Consider the following 16,723-nt stretch of genomic DNA (forward strand, 5'->3'; position numbering starts at 1 on the left):
CGTAAATTCACAGGTTCATATTTACGTAAAGATAATGTGGACCTCGCGGAGTGATATGAAATGTTTTTTTATCCCTATGTTACTCTTTCAATGGAAGGAATTTTAGTTCATTTAATTTTTTTCAAAATGAGCCTTCCTAAAATTAGGGTGCTGGGATTATTCGCGTGAATATGGTATTTTCCGGGAGGGCGTTCCGGCTCATTCTGGTCCAACTAAACCACTGCCTATCATGAGTTGTACAGTTTTACATTGGCTCTTAGTTGATGTCAAAGTAACAAAGGTGTCATTTCCAAGACACCAGATAAAATAGGGGAAAGGTCTCGACCCCTGATACTGGGTGTACTAAAGTGCATAAATGAAAGAAATATGAAGGTAACAAAACAGAATTAACAAGTACAATGCTGCCGTAAATACTGTTCATTTATGGTGCCTTATTCTTCAAATAAGTAGATTTAAAAAATATATTTTAATCCATACTTACCTCTTTTGCAGAATACTTACAGCAATGGAAAGAAGCAGAAACCTGAATCCTAGGTTACCTGTACTACCTACATAGTGAGAAACTCTTTTAGGATCATATTACTTCTATGAATACACCATTTTGAGCTTAACATACAGTCCTGTATACAAAAATGGTAAAGAAAGAAAAAATAAATATATTTGATTGAAACATCTTACTGTATTTATGAATGAATATTTGCCTGAATATTCTACATTCCTGCTGCATGGGTGGGGCAGAGCAGTTGCCAACTCTTTTCACTGCCTAATACAGGCTTCTCAACTGCCCAGCTTGCTGGCCTTGGAGAACTCAACTGGAAGTAAGGTTTGCACTGCATGGTGTTAGAGAGGGAAGTATATTTATAATATAGGCAGTTAAGTCCCATCATAAGAGAAAATAGGAGAGGTATTGAAAGACAGAATATGCAACCAGGTAGTGAGATAGACTATGACTAAGCACTGGACTAGCTGTAGTAACATTTGCTCAAAATCAGTGAGCTGGAGATGTTTGGCAAAATACAATTTCTTTAGGACAGTTTATTTTGTAACAATAATAGAGAATAGTCTTAAGTGATGAAGTTCTCACGTAGTCATTAAACAATGTTTATTTTTAACTGTAAGCAGTATTATTATCTATACTAATATTACAAAGAGAAAACATTTGTGAGTTTTGTTTGTATGTGAAGCATAATCTTAGAAACCACAAAACCGATTTGAGGAATTCTTCCACCACTAGAAAGTTTATTTCTTCTCTATTATTAATTATTCTAGCTTATCAGCAGAGTAGGCAGTTTTAAGAAATGTAGGGTAAGCAAGATCCTTTAAAAGTGAATATGCTGCCAGAACAGTTAGATTTAAGAATGGAGCTCACCAAGTTTGGGATTTACACAACAAAATTAATTAAAATTTAACCATAGGTTGCCCAGCACAGTTCTCGTTTCTCTGTCATCAGGTAGACCGAAACTGACAAGCAGGCAGCCTAAATGGTGTCAAATCAAAATGCCTGCTGAAGTTCTCACGTAGTCATTATTATACTGGCATAGCTGTGTGAACAAATATGCCCAAATAATCACAAACTATATTTCATATAAAAAATGCCACCACCATGTACAATTCATTATCACTGGATTCATCGGTGGTTCAGAGCAACTAGCATCGTAACTAGCATTTTTCACATTTCACACAAAAGCAAATTAAAAGTTTGCAATTTCTGGCATATTGCCTAGAACGCTGACAGCCTTTACTTTCCATGGTGATTTCTGGCATACACAAACTTTTCATTTGCTTTAGTGTAAAATGTGAAAAATGCTAGTTATGATAGTATTGCTCTGAATCGTTGACATATCTTGTGCCAACAATATTTTGTCTTTATGGTGGTGGTGGTGATTATTGTTGTAAGAGGAAGTACAACTAGGCAACCATCCTCTATATGACACTGATTAGAGAGAAAAATGGAAGGGATCCGACACTTCAAAAAATGGAAGACTCCCTAAGCCGCCATCCAATATCTTGAATTCTTGTATGTCTATTCACACCTAAGAGAAGAACAGCGCTTGTCACCCATGAGCTTGGACGAATGAACATTGATATTGCTGCCTTAAGTGAAACCAGGCTGTCCAGTGAAGATAAAACTTACAGAGTTCAGCTCAGGTTACACAATCTTCAGGAAGGGAAAATATGAGGGACAACACCGCATTCATGGTGTGGGATTCGCTGTGAAGGCCATATTGGTCAATTATTATCAGCTAACTCCAACCGCTGTCAGTGAAAGAATTATGACTCTCCAAATCCCACTCTTTAGAGCCAAATCTATCACACTCATTTCCGCATATGCTCCCACCTTGGGTGCTGATGTAGAAGCTAAAGACCAATTCTACAACCTGCTGAGCACTACCATCACCAAAGTACCACCAAGAGACAAACTCTTACTATTTGGTGATTTCAATGCCAGAGTTTGTAAAGATCACCAATTATGGGGCAGTGTGATGGGAAAACATGGACTTGGCAACTGTAATGTCAATGGTCTACTGCTCCTTGGTTTGTGTGCTGAACATGAACTCTTCATTACTAATACTCAGTTCCGCCTGCCTAATCGCTACAAGTCCACTTGGATGCATCCTCGCTCAAAGCACTGGCACATCCTTGACTATATCATCACCAGGCAATGTAATAAAAAAGATGTACTTGTTACAAGGAACGCAATAAACCTCAATGACTGCTGGACAGATCATAAGCTCCTTTTTTACTGGTTGAGAATCTCAATCTGTCGCAAACCAAAAAGATCCATCCACAACCTGCCCAGAAAGAAATTCAATACTTCTAAACTTCAAATTGAATCCATTGCTACAGATTACAGAAATGCAATCTCAAACAAACTGGCTAGTCATCCAATCAGCAGTGATATTACAAATCAGGAATGGGCCATGCTTTAGAAGGTCATCACTGAATCAGCTGAGGAAACAACTGGTTTTGGGAGGAAAACGACAGGACTGGTTTGATGAAAATAATGAAGAAATTAAATGTCTGATTAATGCCGAACAGGAAGCCATCTATCCTATCTTCAAGATCTGTCTTCCAATGTGAAGAAATCACATTTCTTGAAACTTAAAGGTAAATGTCAGACACAAGGTTGGGAAATCAAGAATAACTGGTGGCAACATAAAGCTGAAGAACTGCAAAGACTATCTGATGCCTATGACCTGCAAAACTTCTATTCTGGTGTAAAGGAGATATATGGTCCAATTCGATCTCCATCAGGGTCATTGAAGATTGCTGACAACTCCACCATTTTAACTGATAGTGGAGAAATTTTAGAGCGTTGGAAGGAACATTTCTCTGTGCTTCTAAATCGTGTCTCCAATGTTGCTAAGGACTCAGCAATCCCAACAACCATGGATGGCAGTTCCCACCTACATACAGAGACTTCACCAAAGCACTCAATCAACTAAAGCCAAGAAAGGCTCCTGGTCCTGATAACATCCCTCTGGAAATGATACAAAATGGACGTATACCCTTGAAGACTAACTTTTTACACTCATCCTCTTGATTTGGGAAACTCAAGAAGTACCTGACGACTTGAAGAATGCTACCATCATCACTATCTTCAAGAAAGGCGATCGTAATGTATGTGGGAACTACTGTGGTATATTGCTTTCGTCAATCGCGCGTAAAATTCTTGCAAGAATTCTATTAAACCGGCTCTGAGTTATCTCAGAGAGGATTTTGCCTGAGTCTCAATGTGGTTTCTGAACCTCCAGAGGCACAACAGATATGATCTTCTGTGCTAGACAACTCCAGGAAAAATGCAGAGAGCAACAGCAGCCTCTGTATTTAGTTTTCTATGACCTAGAAAAAGCCTTTGATTCAATACCAAGATCTGCTATGTGGAAAGTATTGAGACATATTGGATGTCCTGAACGTTATGTGGAATTGGTTCAAGCTCTTCATGATGGCATGAGTGGACAGGTTCTTCATGGTAACTCAGTATCAGATTCGTTCCCAATCACTCATGGATTGAAACAAGACTGTGTGCTTGCTCCTACAATCTTTGCACTGTACATGGCTGCCATGCTGCTTGAATCATCTGCAAACAACTTAGGCATGGAGATTAAATTTTGTTTTGATGGAGGCCTTTTTAATCTGGCAAGACTTTGCTCACAAAGATGTATTCTGGTCACCCGGGTGACAGAACTGCAGTATGCTGATGACACTGCATCTCCTGCAGAACTACAATAGTCAGTCAACTGCTTTAAAACTGCATGTGATCGCTTTGGTCTTGCCATTAAAGCGAAAAAAAAACAAACAAAAAAAAAAACAAAAACAAAGGTACTTGCACAACCTGCCCCAGGATTAACTTTTCCTGAGTCCAGTATCTCCATCTTAGCATCTTAGACACAACACTGGAACAGGTTGATCACTTTTCATATCTTGGAAGCATCTTGTCTAAACGGTGTACCTGCGAGCAAGACGTTGATAAAAGAATTGGGGCTGCTCATGCAGCGTTCGGACAGTTAATGCACAGAGTTTTGATGAATAACGACCTAAAACTGCATACCAAACTTATGGCGTACAAAACTGTTGTCATTTCCAAGCTGCTGTATGGCTGTGGAACTTGGACACACTATCGCCGTGATATCAAAAAACTTGAGCTCTTCCACCGGCAGAAAATGAGATTCATCTTGAATATTAAGAGGAAGGACTATGTGACCAACATGGCAGTTCTCGACAAAGTGAGCTAAATAGCATTGGGCACCAATCATCGCTCATCAACTGAGATGGTTAGGCCATGTTCACCGCATGGGTGATACCAAGCTTCCCCGCCAAATTCTTTATGGTGAACTTTGTTCCAGCAGTAGACCTCATGGAGCCCCTCTTAAGTGTTTTTAAGGACTAGCTGAATGAAATACATCATGAAGACAACTGGTATAGATATACAGACACGGGAAGTATGTGCTGTGGACCGTTCACTGTGGCGGAACACTACATCCACCGCTGTCAACTTGTTTGAAACAGAACGCCGCAGACACCAAGAGGCCAAGCGACAAGCAAGAAAACTCCGTCAATTACAAACCCGCCCTCCTCCATCCATTCAGTGTGATTTGTGTGGGCGTATGTTTTATGCCAGGATTGGTCTGTTTAGTCATCGCAAGCACATCCATAAACTGAGTCGAACTGGTCAATGTATGCAGGAAGAAGTTATATATACTCGGATCGAGTTACAGGCGATGACTCAGTTGAGCAATCAATCAGGAATATAAAGAAAATAAAAATAAATTAGGGCAAAAAAAAAAAAAAACCTAGGATGACAGCCACATTCATATTCATGTAGTGTGAAAAAGAGATGACATCATCAGAGAGAAAGTAAGATCATACGAGAAGTAATGCTCGAGACTGGTAAGTGCTCAGGAGGGGATGGGAGAGATGAGTGGACAGAGGAAATAAAGGTTAGTATCAAACAGAAGGTGGGAAGAGTAGGAAAATGTTTAGGTTCAGGTCTGTCCTGGACTGAGAGACAGGCTTATTAAAAACGTAGCAGAGAGAAATAGACAGTTAGCAATGTTACTTGCACTGTACTTATTCATTAAGTACATTTCCAGTATCAACATCACCTTCATAGGTATCACTACCTCTTTTGCGTTCCTGCTATTTGGTCTGCTTACAACCCAACGATAATATCTGTGAGGACATCTTACTTTTGGAAAATGATGATAACGATGATAATGCTTGTTGTTTAAAGGGTCCTAACATCTAGGTCATTGGCTCCCAATGATACGAGATGAAATGTAAAGTTAATTAAAAATTTTAAAATTTGTCCAATGACTAGAATTTAACTTTTTTTTATGAAGAATGAATACAAATTTAAAATAATCAGTGGTTCTAATTTGCAATATATTATTTCCTTATAACGTTATATAAAAATAGATTGAAATAGATTAAGGCATTGCCTTTGAAGTGATATCATATATATCATTCAAAATAAAAGTTAATACATTAAAATACACAAACACTAAAACAAAGTCAATAGAATAAAACATAGTTAACAATATTAACTATTTGCCGTACCCCATTTAAAGGCAGATGCCCGACCGTAATTTCCGTGTTTTCTGACAGAGTCCTTTAAATTCCAATAGGCATCGCAACATATACACCATCCTTTAAAAGAAAATAACTAAAAGTCGAATGAATAAAGATATAAATGTAATTTCTTTTGCATTTCGTTCCTAAATGATTAGTGCATATAAATATGTACTTGCCCTAATTTTGAATATCCACATTTTGCTCTGGATGGTATTCCAAAAAGCACCCCATTCTGCACAGTGGTAGATCGCACTGCTTACACTTGAATGTTGTTTGTTTGCCTCTCCCAGAAGCTGCCCTATTTTACATTTGTAAACACAAAGCACACACTTTGGCACGACCAGCTATCTTCACATGAGAATGAAATAATTTAAGATGGACAGCTGATGGGTAAACTTCTTTTCATAGGATATAAACTTCATGGTTTTGATCCGTACTGAATTGTGGTCACAATAATAATTATTAAATTAATGTTGTATTTTTCAATACTACTTCTTGTTTTCGAATGGGTCTACTATGGACCACGTTAAGCATCATTCATTTACGGTTCTTCCTCTTTCGATCGGCCCAGTACTTCTTCATCCTTTTGGAGTGGGCTTCTTTACGTTCTCGTGACCAGTTGTTGCCGGTCCGTTTTTTGCTACTTTGATCTTGGAATCCCTTAATTTTGTTGATGATTTTTCTGTATTCCTGTCTGTTGTATACTACCTGCTGTGATATATTATTTTGCTCCATATCCTCCTTGACCACTTTAAGCCAGCTAGTTTGTGTCTTCCTGTTCTCCATGTATTCCAGAATTCGCTTGGCTGTTCTCTCTGGTGGCATTCTTTTAATGTGTCCGTAGAAGCAGAGTCTTCTCTTCTTGAAGGATGTTGTGATTTTTTCGGTCCTTTTGTATAGTTCCTCATTTGGTCGCAGTCTAAATTCTTGACCCACTTTCCTGGGCCCTAGTATCTTCCTCAAGATCTTCCTTTCTGTCTTTTCAATGTTTTATAGTAAGCCCTTCCTGTTCAGTGGAATACATTCGATCGCATATAGACTTTCTGGTTTGATGACAGTGTTGTAATGTCTGATTTTTGCAGTGAATGAAACTGATTTTTTATTGTAGACATTTCGACATAACTGGTATGCTGCTTCCATCTTTCTTGCCCTTTCCTGTAATGCTATTCCTGGTAGTCCTGTTGGGGTTATCCATTCCCCTAGATATTTAAACTTCTGTACTCTTTTAATTGTTCCATATTTGGTGACAATATTTTGTGTCAGATCCTTTTTGTCCTGAATCATTAGTTCCGTCTTTTCGAAGGATATCTGAAGTCCCGTCTTTACAGCAGTCTCTTGAAGTGTTTCAATTTGTACGTTGGCTGTTTCAGTGTCTTCTGCCAGTATTGCCCCATCATCTGCGAATGCTAGACAGTCAATTTTGACTCCAGATCTTCCCAGTGATATTCCATTTTCCACCCCTAATTCCATCAGTCTCTTCCTCCACTCTCTGACCACTTTTTCAAGTATAACATTAAACAGGAGTGGTGACATCCTATCCCCTTGTCGGACACCTGTTTCGATCTTGAATGGTTTTGACAACATACCCATAAACTTAACCTGTGATGTAGTGTCAGTGATGGTTTCTTTGATTAAATTTCTATATTATGCAATATTATTGAATTACATTACTAAACTAGGGACTAGTTTCGGCCTTGGCTGGTCATCTTCAGCCTTAATGTAATACATCTAATAACTAAACAAATGTAAAAACACACAACTGATATGAAAACTAATGTACAAACACACAATTAACATTAAAATCTGGGATGAACTAAGCGTAAAATCTGAAAAATAAATTAGGCTCTAAATTCTTAGCATCTGGAATATGCTCATCATCCAGACTCTTTCTTGTATTTATATTCAGAGAATTGTTAGTTCCATCACTGCTAATCAATACAATTTCAATTGCAAAACAGGAACTGGTAAATTTTGATTCGGTAGTCAGATCATCAATCACCAAATCTACTCGAGTGGTGTTAGCAATATGCAAGCCACTAGATGCCACTGTAAATAACCACCAGCTGATGCAGAACTGCTAGATGGTGTTTCTACACATCGACCAACGAAAATAAAGTGAAATGAAATGTTCCCGTAGTGCTTGTTAAAACCATGCTGAAATGCTGTTAGACATTGTCAGGACAGCAAATGAAGATATATCTAGAGAAATGAATTCAATTTTATGGGTCTGTATTGAACTTTGATTAAACCAAATAAAATAATAAGCGAGTCATTCCACCTTTTCAATACAAATTAAATATTGTTTATTAAATAAACATTAAAATATTAAAAATATTAAATAAGCTAAAATATATAATATCCAGTAACAGACCATTTATATTCGTTTTATGAAAACTAATGTACAAACACACAATTAACATTAAAATCTGGGATGAACTAAGTATAAAATCTGAAAAATAAATTAGGCTCTAAATTCTTAGATCTGGAGTATGCTCATCACCTAGATTCTTTCTTGTATTGATATGAGGCACACAACAATACACCACGCACCACATACTGCAACAAGTTGATGGACAGAGGAGATTGTTGCCTAACAACATTGTCTATCGTGAATGTGAATCAATAATATCTACAATGCGTAAAAGAAGAATTTCCTTTTTCTGTCACATATCAAGATTACCAGACACCAGGATATTGAAACAACTATTTGATTACTTTTTGAAAAATAAAATCAATAATAATTGGTTCAAAGAAGTTCAGGATGATTTGAAAGATTTGAATATAACTCAGCAACAAATCAAAGACAGAAAAGAGAAAAGGATTTTGAAGAACAAAAGCATAAGTCTCAAACTAAAAACAGTTGAACGGAAACAATGTACTATATCGGACACACAAAGGGCTTCCAGGTCGGAGAGGATGAGAAAGTTCTGGGAGAAGAAAAAGAAGAAATGAACTCAAATGTATTGATTTAAGTGCTCCAATTGGGCGTAAAATATGTAAATAATAATAAATAAACATTGCACTGCAATAATATATTTGTTCAACTCGCATTTTACTAAGACAATACTTTGCATATATGCTCAATTCAGCATCTCATCAAGATTATAAATGAATTTAAAGTGTATCTACGCTTCGCAGTGATAAGAAAAATAACATAAGACTTCTTCTCCTCTACCACAACAACACTATGCATATATGCACATTTCCACATCCCATCAAGACTGTTAATTTTGAATTGTATCTACGTTCTTGAATACGGTGAAGAATATAAACAATTTTTCATAGTGTCAAACTTATATGTTTTAAGACCAAACAGTGTTTCAAATACTTTATTCTACACGCGATATGACAGAAGATGACCTTTAAATAGGTTGAAACTAATCCCATTTAATGTTTATTTGATAAACAAAATTTGTATTGAAAATATGGAATAACTCACTTATTATTTTACATGAAGATATGGTTAAAATTGCCATGCCTCATATCAATACAAGAAAGAATCTGGGTGATGAGCATACACCAGATCTAAGAATTTAGAGCCTAATTTATTTTTCAGATTTTACACTTAGTTCCTCCCAGATTTTAATGTTAATTGTGTGTTTGTACATTAGTTTTCATAATACCAATATGAATGTCAATCATTCAATCAATCAATCAATCAATCAATCAATCAATCAATACTGATCTGCATTTAGGGCAGTCGCCCAGGTGACAGATTCCCTATCTGTTGTTTTCCTAGCCTTTTCCAAAATGATTTCAAAGAAACTGGAAATTTATTAAACGTCTCCCTTGGTAAGTTATTCCAATCCCTAACTCCCCTTCCTATATATGAATATTTGCCCCAGTTTGTCCTCTTGAATTCCAACTTTATCTTCATATTGTGATCTTTCCTACTTTTATAAACGCCACTCAAACGTATTCATCTACTAATGACATTCCACGCCATCTCTCCGCTGACAGCCTGGAACATACCACTTATTACATGTAATATTAATAAATAATGTTATTATTTCAGTCACATACCACTTAGTCGAGCAGCTCTTCTTCTTTCTCTCAATTCTTCCCATCCCAAACTTTGCAACATTTTTGTAATGCTCTTTTGTCGGAAATCGCCCAGAACAAATCGAGCTGCTTTTCTTTGGATTTTTTTCCAATTCTTGAATCAGGTAATCCTGGTGAGGGTCCCATACACTGGAACCATACTCTAGTTGGGGTCTTACCAGAGACTTATATGCCCACTCCTTTACATCCTTACTACTACCCCTAAAGACCCTCATAACCATGTGCAGAGATCTGTACCCTTTATTTACAATCCCATTTATGTGATTACCCCAATGAAGGTCTTTCCTTATATTAACTCCTAGATACTTACAATGATCCCCAACAAGAAGTTTGAGGTGAAAGAAGAGTACTAAGGTTCATTGGGTCCATCCATTGAATTCATATCACCTGGAACGAGGAGCTCATCGTTCTTCTAGATGAACGTACCAGTGATTAAAAATGTTCCTTATTACTTTCGTATGAGTGGGAATTCGTTTGAATTGTTGTCAATCTTTGAAGCAAGTTTACAGCATCAGGACACTAGGTCTTATGGTGACCGTGGGACAGGAAAGGGCTAGCAGTGGGAAGGAAGCGGCCGTGGCCTTAATTAAGGTACAGCCCCAGCATTTGCCTGGTGTGAAAATGGAAAACCACGCAAAACTGTTTTCAGGGCTGGCGACAGTTGGGTTCAAACCCACTATCTCCCGAATACTGGATAATGGCCGCACATAAGTGACTGCAGCTATCGAGCTCGGTCCAAATAAGAAAATGTTATAATGTAATTTAATTGGAAGCAGTTCTTTTGAAATGAAGACTGCTAAAAAGAAGCTTGATTAATTATTTTTCAATGACCCATGTTATTATAATATCGAATAAATAGTTAACATATAACACATATAGCCTATTAGTGTAGTTATCAACTTCTCTCTCTCTTTGGAGTTGTCCATTTCGTCAAAATTTGGAATCACTTCATGGGAAACTTCATTCCACATTTGAAGCCTTTTATTTTATTTGAATAGTCCTTCGTTAATCCCACAGAGAAGGACGATGTTGAATTTCTATTATTAATTTTTCAGTATCTATGATGATGATGCTTGTTGTTTTAAGGGGCGTAACATCGAAGGTCATCGGCCCCTACAGTATCTATGAATGGAACAGACATTTTGAAACGAAATCTTCGAACTTGTAGCTCATATGTTGACCGTCTGAACGAGCTAATCTGATTTTGTGAGCGTCCGGTCGCCCAGAGTGGAAGGCACTTCAAGGCTGGTTGACAGCAACCTGCTGTTGACGAGAGTGGAGTGGAGTGGCGCGGAAAGCAGTGGATCGTGTAAAAGGCCCTTTAAAGTCACCGCTAAAACTGATCACGCCATGAAATGATATCCGCACCCGTAACTCACATTTTAATATTAATCAAGCCCCCAGTTAATAAAACTGAGGCATCCAAAAATTAATGTTGTTAACAACTTTATCTTGTTACAACAAATCTCACGATTACTTCACGAACAGAAATTAAAGCTATAAACTGAGAACGGAATGTATACCATCTAATAGTACTTTCAAGAAACTAATTATTAGCAGTCTTTACGAAAAACATCCTGTGACAACATGTATACTAAACAATAAAAATATTGATATTCACCAAACACGTTCAATAATTTTAACAGGAATGACTAAATGATCCAGCAATGAAGAATAGAATTTGCAAAATACACAGATCCGTTCACACTGTTCAATCTATGGAACCAACTTCGAAGTGAAAGTTTCCCCTGTTACATCGTTTTCTTTCAGTATTTGTCACAGGTAACGAAAAGCTGGCAGTGTTGAGACACGGCTGAACGTTGGAGGAATTTCTGCTTCTATAAAATCAGCGTGATTTTAATACAGACTACAGAGTCCTTCAATAAAGAGGTACACGACCAACTTATAAAAAGTCGTCCCCGTGTAAGGACGTACCCTAAGGGTGTATGTGTAGCAAAGGCTTTTCAGTCTATCAAACACATAGCAAATACAATGTAAATTAAAACACTAAAAGCATATCTGTAAAACACACACTAACATACAAAGAATGACATGTTTCGTTCTACAAGAACATCCTCAGATTCTATCAAATCACTTAAAATAAGCTTATATATGTACAGTATTGTTTACGTAGCGTAAACTTGTCAAAGATAGAGAGATAAGTGATAACATGAAACAGTAATGACAAAAAATAAATTATGTACAATTATAATATAGTGAAAAACTTACGTATTTATCTAGACTGCCGATGTTAAGTCTGTTGTCACCAAACACTATTTCAGGACTGTGGTCATGGAAAGTTTGTGGTGAGCCACGCTGTGCGTGGAGAGGGGAGGGCAGGACAGGGAGGGGCCTAGTAGAACGATGTGGATCTCTCCTATTGGATGATAAAATCGGGTAGACTATAGAGTGGAGAGGGGGGGAGAGATGTAGGGCGGAGCGGCTGGAGCGCTGTGGAACTTTCCATCAACATTGGAGGGGGGGGGGGGGGGAGAGATGTTATTGACCTATTTCATGTTAATTGTACCTGTATGTAATATGGATGAATGTAATTATTATAATTTTTTATTATTTATAATAGGTGAATGAAGTACGGAACGGTATTATTATTATTATTATTATTATTATTATTATTATTATTATAATGAAAAAAGCAATCCACCTTCCGTCAACATTGGAGAGGGGAGAGAAGTTATTGACCTTTTCCATGCGAATGTACCTTTATGTGATATGGATGAATGCAAATTAATAATTTTTAGTTGAATAAAGTAAGGGACGTTATTATTATTATTATTATTATTATTATTATTATTATTATTATTATTATTATTATTATTATTATTATTATTATTATTATTTACGATAGAAGCAATTTAAGGAGTAGGTGTTGTCAGATATTATGCGAGTAGAGCAAATAGGGGGGAATTATTTAAATGTGTATTATTATTATTATTATTACTATTATTATTATTATTATTATTATTATTATTATTATTATTATTATTATTATTATTATTATTATTATTTACGATAGAAGCAATTTAAGGAGTAGGTGTTGTTAGATATTATGTGAGTAGAGCGAATAGGGGGGAATTATTTAAATGTGTATGCTCATTCAGGTTATTGGCATTAGTATTTTTTGCGACGTAAATTTCTATTGCTTCTTTTATATTCAAAGATTTACTTTTATTTTCGAAGTGTAAAATTTTTAGATCAGTGTTGATGTCTGTGAAATGGTGTGAACAGTCGTAGATGTGCTCCCCGAAGGCTGAATGCCGATTATATCTGATCGCGTTTTTGTGTTCTTTGTATCTTGTATGGAAATTACGTTTTGTTTGACCTATGTATGTGGCGTTGCAGTTAGGTTCTTGGCACTTGAGTTCATACACTCCTGACTTTGAGAAAGGGTCCTTTTTGTTTAAGTTGCACCTGCTGAAGTGTCTCTGTAGTGTGTTATTCGTTCGAAAAGCTACTTTTAAACCTTGTTTCTTGAAAATGTTAGCTACTTTGTATGTGTTATTGTTAACATAGTTGAGAACCACATAGTTTTCTTTGTCGTGTGTGGTGCTTTCCCGGCGACTTTTCTTATGTTTATTTAAAAGTTTATCCACTGTGCCTGGAGGATGGTTGTTTTCTTTCGCGATTTGTTTAATTATTTGCATTTCTTCATTGAAATCTGTTGTGCTCATTGGTATGGAAATAGCTCTATGTATCATTGTATTCAGTCCTGCTATTTTGTGTGTGTATGGGTGGTTCGAGTTGTTGTCAATAGTGTGTGACGTCTGAGTGGGCTTTCTGTATACCTTGTAAGATAGGTTGTCATTATTCCTGTTGATTGTGATGTCTAAATAGTTTATTTTCTTGTTATTTTCTGGTTCCATTGTGAAGCTGATGGATTTGTGTAAAGAATTTAGAGTGTTTAATAACTGGTCTGCATTAGTGACGTCATTATCATATATGCATATGACGTCATCCACAAATCTGCTCCAATGTAAGATTCCTTTTGAAAGCTGGCCCATTAAGAACATGTTTTCGAAGTTATTGAGAAAAATGTTTGCTATTATACCTGATAACGGTGAGCCCATGGCTAGCCCTTCTGATTGGCAATAGATTTTGTCGTTAAATGCAAAGCAATTTTGGTGTAGTGTTGTTCTAAGAAGGTTAATAATTTCTTTGGTTTCTTGTAGAGAGGTGTTTTCCTTAAGAAGGTTTTCGATAATTTTAATGGATTCATCTATTGGTATGTTGGTGTACATGTTAGTGATGTCAAAGGATATCATAGTGTGGGGAGTTTAGGATTTTTGATTATGAGGCTTTCTTTTTCTTGTTTTGTGAAAATTAAGTCTGTTTCCTTGATAACTTGATAACATCGGCAGTCTAGATAAATACGTAAGTTTTTCACTATATTATAATTGTACATAATTTATTTTTTGTCATTACTATTTCATGTTATCACTTCTCTCTCTATCTTTGACAAGTTTACGCTACGTAAACAATACTGTACATATATAAGCTTATTTTAAGTGATTTGATAGAATCTGAGGATGTTCTTGTAGAACGAAACATGTCATTCTTTGTATGTTAGTGTGTGTTTTACAGATATGCTTTTAGTGTTTTAATTTACATTGTATTTGCTATGTGTTTGATAGACTGAAAAGCCTTTGCTACATTTAACTAAGTCAACACTGGAAAACATGGCTTCATTTTTAACAAAGTACCCTAAGGGTGCAACCTTACCCTTTCTCCCCTGTAAAATTAAGGTGTTGATTTATAGTGACTTTTCTTGCTGTTGGGTCTTTTTCAGTGTCGGTAACCATACAGTTTAGGGACCCTACTTGCCGATACGACGTCTTACTGTTACCGTTAATCTGGCACGTTGGCAACGTTCAGTATCTGTTCTAGCGTGAATTGCGTGTTGCCACCGGATCAAAGAGGATAGAATAGAATAATCAATGTTTTATTGCGCACAAATGTGCATGGAAAAAAAAATAGTAATAATTCTTATGAGCAGTCGTCTGTACAGAATTTTGTTAAGGATTCTATTCTCAGTTTACACTTAAGTACGTGATAGCGTTCACAAAGTTCGCCACATCTTTTGCACCTGCAGTCCGGAATTGGCTCATGAAAGCTCGCTTTAATACACAGGCGTTGGTGAAACCCATGGACTGAGAGTCTGGTCACAACGTGTCTCAACTCATAGCCTCCTTGAGTCCAGTTGCGGTTGATCATCGCATCACACTGGTAAAAGTCCCACCATATGCTGTCTCTCTTTTGTTGAAGCTCTTGTAGGAGTTCCTTATACGCTGGAGTGGCCGGGAGCAGTAGTTTCAAACGCAGCTCTTCCACAAAGAATAATTCCCTCGACAGTTGGTATACGAGGCGTGATGGAGTGTACTTTGACAGGCAAAGTACTTTCTTTAAATAGAATGCTTTCACCTTCTCTATACTATGTAGTTGCCTCTTTCCAAGATATATCCATATATTTTCTAATCCATAGGTGGCTACAGGACTAACCTTAAGATGAAATAACTCGATGGCACATGATAGTGAGAGATGGCTCAAAGATCTGATGTCGTTAATGGATTTTATGGCAGCATTTAGTCGGTCTCTTACATGTAAAGAGAGCACGTTCCCCGGTGTTTGAAAAGTGACTCCTAGGTACTTAAAATTTGTGACTGACTTTAGTTGTTGGTCATTGATTAAGAATGTTCCCCGTTTTCCTCCTTTTCTGAAGGTCAGAGAGACAGTCTTATTTTCATTTAACCTCAGCTGGTTCTCTTCTGCCCATTTCGTAACTTTATTAAAAGTAGTCTGCAAATCTAACTGAGAAGTTGACGTCAGAACCATGTCATCTGCATACATGAGAATATTGACATTTTCTGAACCTATTCTTTGTACGATGTCAGCTGTGGCGGCAATGAAAAGCAATGGGCTTAGGGGGTCACCTTGAAGGACGCCGATGGTTTGAAGTATCGGATATGACTTGGTGATGCCATCACTAATCTCTACCCAGTTATCTGTAAGGAGATTCTTGATGATTGGGAGTAGATAACAACTAGGCCCGATGATATTTCGCAACTTCTCTAATACGATAACTCTATTGATCGTATCAAAAGCCTTAGAATAATCAATAAAGATTGCATGAAGTTTTCCCTTTGGAATTGCGAGAGCTTCATTAATATACTGTTGTAGACAATCGATTGCTTGAATGGTTGATCTTCTTCTTCTGAAGCCAAACTGGGAATCTGGGAGCTTGTCGTCTATTAATATTGTGAGGCGCTTACATACTAACTGAGTCAGTGTCTTTAAGAGAGTGCATTCCAGGGCAATTCCTCTGTACGAATTAGGGTCTGCTGTATCACCTTTGCCCTTGTACATCATTTTTATTGTGGACTTAGCCCAGCTGTCTGGTATCCTACCCTGTTGTAAACATTCATTCAATAACTGGCAGATGGATTCTTTCAACACTGGGAATATCCCTTTCAAATGTTCATTATAAATGTTATCTGGACCACACGCTTTCCCATTTTTTAGGCTGTTAACAGTTTCTTCTATTTCTTTAAGCGTAAATCTCTCTGAGTCATTC

General features: G+C 36.9%; 1 protein-coding gene across 1 annotated transcript in view; it reads left to right on the plus strand.

Moving 5' to 3' along the window:
• LOC136879135 (tetratricopeptide repeat protein 12) overlaps positions 1–2,783 on the plus strand; it is a 172,831-nt gene extending 170,048 nt beyond the window's left edge. The window contains exon 5 of the mRNA XM_067152890.2: positions 493–2,783. Coding sequence (XP_067008991.1) covers positions 493–527 — 35 coding nt within the window. The 3' untranslated portion in view covers positions 528–2,783. The remainder of the gene's footprint in view (positions 1–492) is intronic.
• Positions 2,784–16,723: the final 13,940 nt, after the last annotated feature.

Source organism: Anabrus simplex, chromosome 1 (assembly GCF_040414725.1).
Source record: "Anabrus simplex isolate iqAnaSimp1 chromosome 1, ASM4041472v1, whole genome shotgun sequence".
Lineage (NCBI taxonomy): Eukaryota > Metazoa > Arthropoda > Insecta > Orthoptera > Tettigoniidae > Anabrus > Anabrus simplex.